At 35.6% G+C, this 9,526-nt stretch overlaps 1 protein-coding gene across 3 annotated transcripts; it reads right to left on the bottom strand.

Moving 5' to 3' along the window:
• Nucleotides 1–121: 121 nt before the first annotated feature.
• Ptp69D (Protein tyrosine phosphatase 69D) lies at nucleotides 122–8,914 on the bottom strand. Of its 3 annotated transcripts, XM_066737919.1 has the most exons (12): nucleotides 8,419–8,914; nucleotides 7,989–8,367; nucleotides 7,130–7,435; nucleotides 6,473–7,060; nucleotides 6,114–6,407; nucleotides 5,777–6,036; nucleotides 4,954–5,701; nucleotides 4,637–4,883; nucleotides 3,477–4,488; nucleotides 3,126–3,413; nucleotides 2,612–3,040; nucleotides 122–2,528 (listed from the first exon to the last, which is right to left on the bottom strand). In XM_066737919.1, exons 2-12 carry the CDS (start codon nucleotides 8,074–8,076, stop codon nucleotides 2,448–2,450), a joined length of 4,341 nt encoding a protein of 1,446 aa, XP_066594016.1. In that variant the 5' UTR covers nucleotides 8,077–8,367; nucleotides 8,419–8,914; the 3' UTR covers nucleotides 122–2,447. The 3 variants fall into 3 exon arrangements, with proteins under 3 accessions (XP_066594016.1, XP_066594024.1, XP_066594032.1); XM_066737927.1 differs by having other exon boundaries at nucleotides 3,477–4,476; nucleotides 7,989–8,914; XM_066737935.1 differs by lacking the exons at nucleotides 7,989–8,367; nucleotides 8,419–8,914 and adding an exon at nucleotides 7,543–7,685.
• Between the last annotated feature and the right edge of the window lie 612 nt (nucleotides 8,915–9,526).

Below are 9,526 nucleotides of genomic sequence, written 5' to 3' on the forward strand. Positions count from 1 at the left end.
ATTTCTTCGCTATATTGTGGACTTATATATATCGGATAATATAGTTATTCAATATAGTGTGTACTGAAGCTGTTAAATATGGTACAAATATATTTATTAAAATGTGTCATGCAGGGCGGTATTTTTTTTTTATTAATCACGTACTATTTTTATTGACCTTATAAATTTTTACAAATTTTTATTATTACTTAAGCTACGGAGACGGCGTCAAAACAGCTTTTAAACATGTCAACATATATATATATATATTATTGCAAATCCGTACATGCGTGGATTGCATTAAGTATCAGTGGTTAAAAAATACCGAAAACTATAATCAGTACTTCCAAATAGTTTGCAATATCTTTCCATAGTTGAATTATAATTTACAAGTGTAAGCGTCAGTGATAATAAGCGCCTTTACTGTTTTTTTATTTGTATTTTTACTACACTAAACTCTCTTCATCTTTGTAGAATACAGTTTCTTATTCAACAATGAAATATAGCAGAATAAAACAAAATCCATGATCCTTTTACATTGCCTACGGGAAACGGAATGGTATGTAGCACTAGACGGATTTTGTTTTGTGACAAATAAAATAATTTACCATTAGTTTTGAATCGTCGTCTCCTTACACTGTGACGAGTCGCTTCAGCAATTAAAGCATCTTCTAAAATACTTTTCGTACACTTACTCAAACGATTCTTTCAATTGTTCATCACCAGTCAGCACTCTCATCACACTTGCATACCTACATACGTTGATAGATGATGCTACATTACAATCGCATTTTCAATGTATATATGATACATCTTATACAATTATAGCTTACTTTTTAGTCGTGATTGTGCTTTGATAGAATAGAATGATTAACGTCGCTCATTAATCTCAATACCATCCTTCGTACAATTTTATATATAGGTCTTGTGTCTTCTTTTATTGATATACCCACGGATGGATAGTATTAAATAACCCTTTATCTTATAAGAATTAATATTCTATTCTATCATAGGATCACATGTAAAAATTGCAGTCTTACGACTAATTGATAAATCGCATTTTCGATTTATCAATGTTAATAGCAGTTTTGCGTGTATAATAGATAGTAAAAAACCTACTGTTTTTCTGCTTTTTATATTACGTGTAATTTATTCGCTTGCTCTCACATTTATAAAACTAGCATCAGGAAAATAATTTTGTCCGTCCGTTTCCCTGTTTCACAGACGACAAGATATCCACGATATAATAACCCCTTCTTTCTCCTGTTCTGCTTTGTCTGTATCATAATCATTTATTATACATTTATATATTACCTAAAAAGCTGTAATCGACTTGTTGCGTTGATCTCTTCTTCATATACATATTTTAGTAAGATTTTTAAGTTCGAAGAGAAACAAGCCGCTTAAATACTTCTCCATAAGTCAGAATTTGTATTGAGGAGTGGAAAGGAAGGAGACCATAGGATAATTTAGATTAATTGGATTGCTTTTTACACGTAAAATTTAATTATTTTTTAGCTCAATTTTCGGAATTTAATGCTTGACTAGATATGAAAACTACAGAAAATTTTTTGACCCAATAACGTTTCCCTTCTCTCTCCATCCAATTTCTCCCGTTATTCTTTAGTATTGATACAGAAAAAGTCGTTGTTTTAAAAATGCTTTGTAGCAGATAGAGAAGGATACAAAAAGAGGTATGCTTGTTTTCAGTCGTACGTTTCAAGTCATTCGAATACATTTGGAATATATCAGTCTTTTACCATAGAACAAAAATTCAGACATGTGATAAAAACGATGCGCCGTCACAATTTTGTTATAATATATATTATCATTTTAACCATATACTGTCTGTATATTTATGTAGCTTTATTTGTTATTATGGCAATCAGAATAGGAAGTTTATTAAATTTAAAAATGATACACAAAATAGAATATAAAAAGACTTTTAATTATAAATAAGTTTCCGTTTCTAGAAATCTGGTCTAAAAGCCAAGTTTATGTATACCATGGACTTTTATGCTAAACATCTGTTAGCTGACCTTCGTACGTATTATTATTATTCGATGCGATCCTTCTATCAGAAGATCATGATTTCACTTTCTAATGTGCGTGTATAAATTCATGAAACTTATCCTTTCTTGCGTTAATATTTGTAAATATCACGCACGCGACTCACAACCCTCTTTTCACCCACATACACACATACACACATATGCACACTCAGCAGCACTCCCACCTTTAGTGCGTCTATTCGAACTCACACATTCCATTTATTGTCCAATACCAGAAAATACATTGGTTATTTTTTATCATGCATGCACATAACGAGGCGTTCTTCGTAATATAGTACGTTTGTTGAGATTCTTTTGTCCTAATGACAGTCTTTGGTTCTTTTCCTCTTCGTGTTTCACAATGATATTTATTATCTATCATATGTACTTATATATTAGTGCATGGTTTTTCGAGTATTAAGAAGCATTTTCGTCTTCAGCCAGTTTGTGAAGGTCCGAATAGTTTACGATTGCACGATGAAGAAATTCATACTGTGCCTGAAATATAATTAAAGTAAAAATGCTGTTTACTATTTTAAATTGATTATAAATAATCTATAATATTTAGAGAATTTTCTTACAAAAGTACTAATCATGCCATGTCTCTGAGAGCGTAATTTCTTCGTGGTAGTAAAAATGTCAATGCGCTTCTCAGTTCGTAATTGTTGTACCAAAATACTGAGGGCTACGAACATAGAGCTTCTATCTGATCCATAATTGCAGTGCACGACTATCGAACCGCTGGATTCTGTTTCGTGCGTGAGCGTTTGGTCTACGAGCTCAATGAGACCTCGCGTAACTTCAGGTACTTCGCCCTCCACTGTTGGCCAGCCGTGATATTGATATTGCGTCACGACTAAGCTTTCATCAGTCTTTGTATTTGATACGCATAGCTCGCGACGCGTGTAATAAGGACAGCTCTCGCTTTGGATGTATCGTACCCGTATGTGATCGTACGCGGTTTCATCATCTGGCCAATAGCGTGGACACTTTCTAGGGCCTTCGCTTAGCTACAAAATAATAATAAAAAATGATCAATGCTTCCCACTTAAAGTGCTCAAAAGAAAAACTGTTATCGTAAAAATCAATACTTACATCGGATAGCATAACAATCGTCGGGATGCATTGTTCTGATATCATTCTCCAGAAATCAGCAATAGTGCCTTCTAGTGGATCTTGCGTAATGACAAATGATTCTGAATTGTCGTAACCCTCAATGAACGATGCATTTATGTAAGTTGAATGTTCTTTTCCTGGTACTGGTGTGAGGATTACGCGATTTCTATCATATGGTATTACTAGCTCACTTCTATTTTTGGACCTATTTTCTTCTCCTCCTCCAACAGAAAATGATTTTCGATCTTCCAAAACCGAGCTAATTTTCTATTAAACAGAAAAATACAAAGTAATAAATTGTAATATAATCGATTCTTTAACTCTACTCACATCATATTCCTCTTCCATCCTGCATTTTTCCTTTCCATTGTCCCTCTGTCTTAACTTATCAACCGTGGCTTTAAGTTGCGCCATAGGTATCTCTGTATCGCCATACTGAGCCATCTCCATTAATGAGCGATAAATAAAAATATACTGTTTGAGAGACTGAACCAGGAAATTTCGTTGATGCCTCAAATCGCAAACTGTATTAAAGATCGACACTTGTCCTTCCTCTGCTAATTGTTGTGTCAATGAATCCAATGCAACTAATGTTCCGGTTCTTCCAACACCAGCACTGCAGTGCACCAAAATTGGTCCTTTCTCTAAAGAATACGCCTCATTGACGCGTTTAATAAACTTCAAAATTGCATGTGGATGCTCTGGTGCCATGAAGTCTTTCCATACAAGAAAATGGTATTGTACTATTGTTCTAGAATCTCTTTCTCCAACTCTTGTCATTTTTAGCTCCCTGACAACATAATCGGAATAAGTACTCTCTCGATTATGCTCGACAGTGATGTCTCCAAAGTTCTTGGTTTCTCCTTTATCAGGCCAGTATTTGGCACATTTAGTTTTTGAATACTCTTCAAGATTTGTTAACATTAATATTAATTCAAGATGTTGCTCCCAGATCATTCTCCAATAATCGCAAACTGTATTCTCCATTGGCCCTTGAGCGCAAATGAATTTTTTTCGTTCCTTGTATCCCAATACGAAGTTTGCGTTAATATAGTCAGAACCACAAATACCATCGATTTGTGCCAAACGTACTCTAGTTTGATCGTAACACTTGATATCAGGATATCGATTTTTATAAAGATTTTCTCGAGATTCCGAAGCTCTTGTGGTTCTGTCAGTGAATTTATCTGGTAACATTTCGAATTCCTGCTGAAAACCATAATCGGAATCTTTGTGACGTTCTAGGTAGGCCTGGAGAAGTTCATGCTTAGGAACCGGTGGCATGTCTGGTGGACTTGCAGCAACCAACTGGTGTCTTCCACGCAGACTTCTACAAAGATGCCTATTAGAAACAGGCATCAATTAGAATCCCCAAAATAAAGAAAAAGACAAGAAAATAAAATGGTTAAAAAGGGAAGAGAACGGGTTAAAGGAAGGAAAATAGGGGGAGAATTAAAAAACTTACAATTTATAGTGTAAATTATACCCACCTGAAACTATTGCGTAGTGTGATAACTTCCTCACCCCTTTGCTCTACGCGCTTCGTATATCTATGCAGAACGCAAAGCGCTACCAAAAGTACTATTATAACTAATATAAGGGCAACAGATATTTGCAAGATTATTCCGAGAGTGGTTACTTGCTCATCTGCTATTATTCGAGGATCCATACCTCCGTATAAAACAGGAAAATAGCTGCTATAGGCTGCTAATACTTCTCCTTCTTTCTTTCCATATACTTGATAAAAAAGAAACACATACATCAATTAACTATACCAGTTGAATCAAGTAATTAGTGTCCTACTTACCAATTACTTCGATAAATCCTGTGTAATTGGATTTTTCATCGAGGAAACCATCTTGAGAAACAGGTGATACGACATCGAAGTTTTCTATTCTAGTGCTTTTAGGCTCAGGCGATTCACGCTTCTTACGTTCGTTAGCAACAGACGGTGTAGCTGTTGTTGTGTCATCATTGCTTGCAATCGTAGTTGGCTCGGTAGTTTCTCCTTTCTGTGCGAATACTGTAGCTTCTTCAGGATTTGTGATGTTAGTGGAAGATGTTGAAACTGTTGTAATTACCGGTGTTGTTGTTGGAACTTCAGGAACAAAATGTAAAACCGCAGGTGGAGGCATAGGACGAAGACCTATGCATCTGTCACAAGTAGCGCTACCATTATTCGATTCTCCGTCGCCAAGAAAAATTTCTGGAATTAAGCGTGAGCTGTCAAAAACTTCTGCTATATAGGCTCCGCTTGATGGTGAACTATGAACATATTGATAAGAATGAACGTTGATGTTCTCCGGTGGTGGTAAGTCTGCTATCGTCTTCTTGGATGCCAATTTTACTAAAAATATTCTGTAGCAGCAAATTGGTCCATTTCTTTCAGATATACGTGGAAGATACAATTGAAATAATTGACGTCCTTGACTCTCAATTTTTCGCCATGTCCTCAAATTTAAGTTTTCACGCTCAGGTACTGTAACTGGCGTGGAACAATTACCAATAGCTTCTTGCCCTGGAGTACGGGATCTAGTTACACCTCGGACACGAACCTATGATGATTAATGTATTAAATATATAAATAAAAACATCAAGTAAACTTAATAATCAGCTTTTTTATGATTTACCGTATAGTTTGTGTTCGGTGAAATTTTATCGTACTGCGTACTATTCTTTTGATATACGCTCCAGCTAGGTGGATCCCAGCGTTCCTCCACCCAGCGCCCTATATCATTTTTATAATTAGCGACACCACTTACGTGAATGTCGTATCTCGTTATAACACCGTTTGGTTTCTCTGGATGAATCCACGTGATAGATACAAAGCTATTGCTGGTTAAATTATCGAAACGGCAAGTGACCGTAAGATTTTTTGGTGGACTGGCAACTATGATTAATTTTATACAATACATAATAAAATTTAATTTCACTAATTAATTTGTAACTTTAGGATATATTCTATACCTCCATCTAATGTGGTGCCATTTACTTCGGCACTCCAATTTCCGCAAAGTTTAGTATAATCGCTACATGCTGCAATTTTAAATTTATAAGTCGTAGCTGGCTCCAAGTCTACAAATGCATAAACGGTGAAAGATTGAGCTGGATAGACTGTTTCTCTTTTCTGTTCTGCATGGGTAGCCATTAAATTATAATAATGGACGTGCTCTTTTAAATTCTGCGGCGGCTGCGTCCAAGCTATTGTAATTGAATTTTCTGTTACACCGTTAACGGAAACATTTGGTGTAAATACGGGATCTAGACAAAAAAGACAATTTATTAGATTGCAAATATAATTACAAGAAGCTGCAAAACTATTCTACCTCTTTCTAGTGTGGTTATCCATCTTGGGTCAAAACGTTCGTGTGAAGAACCTACTGAGTTGCTGGCGCCAATACCGAATTGATATGCTGTACCTTTTTCAAAGCCTTTTAAAACATAGCTCGTATTACCACCACCAATCTGTCCATGGTAGTATTGATACGAGTCTGTACCATTTCTCCTATGTTTAATAAAATATTCCTTAATTGGCTCATTACCATCGATAGCCGTCCAATTCAAGAATATACTGCCAGCACCCACAGCTTTCATAAAATCAATACTGACTTGTGGTATATCGATTACAAAAAGATTTCTGTATGCACTTATTACACCATTATAATCATGTGCTTTACAAACATAAGTCCCATTATCTTTACGTGATAAACTCTTAAAATGTAGGCTTAATAGGACAGACGTCTCATTTAGAAATGTTGTGCTTGATAATGCAGCTAGATTATCAATGCTCTCAGAGTCATTTCCCTTTATCCAACTAAAATTAGATAAAGGGTATCCATGAAAGTGACATTCTAGACTCGTATATGTTGTTACTTTTGCCCTAACGCTTTGTACAGGCACTATTTTACCAGGCTCTAAAACAGTAAGAAAGACAAACTGATTATTGCATTAATTCATAGATAGCATTGTTTACAACAATATACCTATAATTCTGATTTGGATAGTCTCTTTCAGGAATTTTCCATTATTTGTTTTGGCATTACAAGTGTAATTGCCTGTGTCATTTCTATTGGCTTTTTTTATATCTAAGCGACCATGATTATCAAAGTCATTAATTGTAGTTAAATTCTTTTCATTTCTGCTCCACCAAACAAAGCCTGGTATATTCAATTTGCACATTAGAGAAGGTGTACTACCAGCTTCAATGCCATCATTATTCTGAGATACTGTTATATTCAACGTTATAGTTTCATCATATTTATCCTCTGTAGTTTCCTGAATGTTAACATCTATAGAAATAATAAAATATAATAAAATATTAAGCATAGAATGCTCTTAATGAACTCATTTTAACTCAAATATTATATAATATATTAGATATTTTGTGAGCGCGTACCAATGATATTTTACGGCTCAAGTTGAAACGAAAAAAATCTTATACGAAAGAAGTGGGAGTAAAAATAAGAATATTTTTAATAAGATTGTTGCCTTTCTCTCTCAATACCAATAAAACAAATCACACATGGCATAGTGAATTATCCGGCTATAGCACGTGCAAGAATAATTCTGCAATCAAAGTAAACTACAGAATATCGTTTATCCTGGATAATTCTTTATTCTCAAATTTTTATTTTCTTTATTCGTTTGTAAATTATATTATTATACAATAGAGACAGAGCAGTGAAGTTGACAGTGGAGAAATTTGACAACTATGTCATGCCTATATACACTTATATTAAAATAGAAAAAAAGAGCACTGATTGGGTTGCTATTGTTTAGAACAACTTGAAACAAGATTATTTGCTGCATTTAGTGAGAGAAAATAATGAATGGTACACCTACCGATGCTGTCGACACCGGCTGTAACGAACACAAGAAAGCAGAGAATTAAGGCGGTTATAAAAATCGTTGCATTGCTTTGGGGAAACATGGCGTCGTGACAGCCGGGCGTAAGCGTTGTTTTCCTTGGCCCCTTTTAGGCCTCTTCCTTCTTCCCTATGTTCTTACTTCCTTTCTTACTAAAATCTTGCAGGAAGGACTTTAACAACTACTCCTTTACAAAGCCATCACCTATTAGAAAATATGCTAATTCGTGCGTGTTAACCGCTGCTAACTCAGCTAGCTCTTCTTTTATCAAGCATGTATTTCTCTGGTGTCGCTGCTCATAACGCGTAGAGTATATAGAACATTTATGTTCGGTTTAATTCTTTACCACTAACACCTAAAATTTAGTTTGTAGTATTTTTTAGCCTTTTCGCAAACTTTCACTCACTTTTGTAAACGCTCTATTGATAATCCTGTTTTTCTGCTTCAACCTGTTTCGCCTGTTTTACTACTTGTCTCGCCTGTCCTTTATACGTATATATATATATATACATATATGCTTTCCTATCTCGTCTTGCTCATCAACTCTTGTAGTAACATATTACTCCACATTACACATTACATCATTACTCATTAGGAAGCAGCTCAAGGGCGGTTCGGCTCTCAAAATTGCTCAGGCCTTAAAACTGTTAGACAAGGATTTTCTTAACGCACTTATAGACCGTTCAGGATTAGACAATATACCGGCCAGGATCAGGTTTTAGGACTAACCAGGACTCCGACTAACAATTGTAGACTACTACTACGGTACAATATAGCTTACTACCATCACCACCATTATACGTTTCCCTTCCCCACCGATTCGACATCCGACATTTGATTATGTGAATCCGACAGGCGACAACGACCGATCCCAGATCCCATGACCCATCCTCGATTCAGACCAGACCAATCCGACAGTAATTCGACCAGTTCGAAAACCATTGATTAAATTTTAACCATTTTAACTAAGATAGCTATTGTGGTGGTGATTTTCGTGTAGGGTAGGGTAGTTTTCGAATGAAAAGAGAAGGAGGAAACTCCTGGGGAGGGGGGTGGGGAGTCGCTGGGTCAGAACTCAGACGGACACAGGCGGACAGTGGACAGAAGAGAAAGTATGTACGGATTGAAGTTAGTCAAAAGGTAATCAATTTCCCGCAACGTATGGGGCCGGTATTCATAGTCGTTACTTATATTTAAGACCGACTTAAGCATACGTTATCTTTTTCTATTACTGTTAGGTGAAAAAGGACAATCGATACTTTAAATCAGACTTAAATATATAAGTAACGACTATGAATACTGGCTGGGGCGTATTCCACTTAAGGCCCAAAACGCTCATAATGTCTCATAATGTAATAGTTCACGTTACACGTATTATATATTGTGGGCGTTATTTGCCTTAAGTAGATAGAATGCGCCCCTGGAAACTGCTGGAGACTAGGTGCGTTCCGAGTCACGTATATGCGCGCAATAAGCGTTAAATTCTATGTACATATGTATAATAAATGTTACAT

The sequence above is a fragment of the Prorops nasuta genome, unplaced genomic scaffold (assembly GCF_024137725.1).
Source record: "Prorops nasuta isolate Cenicafe-Biocafe unplaced genomic scaffold, Cenicafe_Pnas_1.2 PNAS00002, whole genome shotgun sequence".
Classification (NCBI taxonomy): domain Eukaryota; kingdom Metazoa; phylum Arthropoda; class Insecta; order Hymenoptera; family Bethylidae; genus Prorops; species Prorops nasuta.

Bases quoted from the DNA above. Each gene is read 5' to 3' on its own strand.
- Ptp69D (XM_066737919.1), bottom strand. From the start codon at position 8,076: ATGTTTCCCCAAAGCAATGCAACGATTTTTATAACCGCCTTAATTCTC. The intron at 6,037-6,113 runs GTATAGAATATA...AATTAATCATAG, and splicing joins TGGCACCACATTAGATGGAG to TTGCCAGTCCACCAAAAAAT. The intron at 4,884-4,953 runs GTAAGTAGGACA...TTTTTTATCAAG, and splicing joins AGGATTTATCGAAGTAATTG to TATATGGAAAGAAAGAAGGA.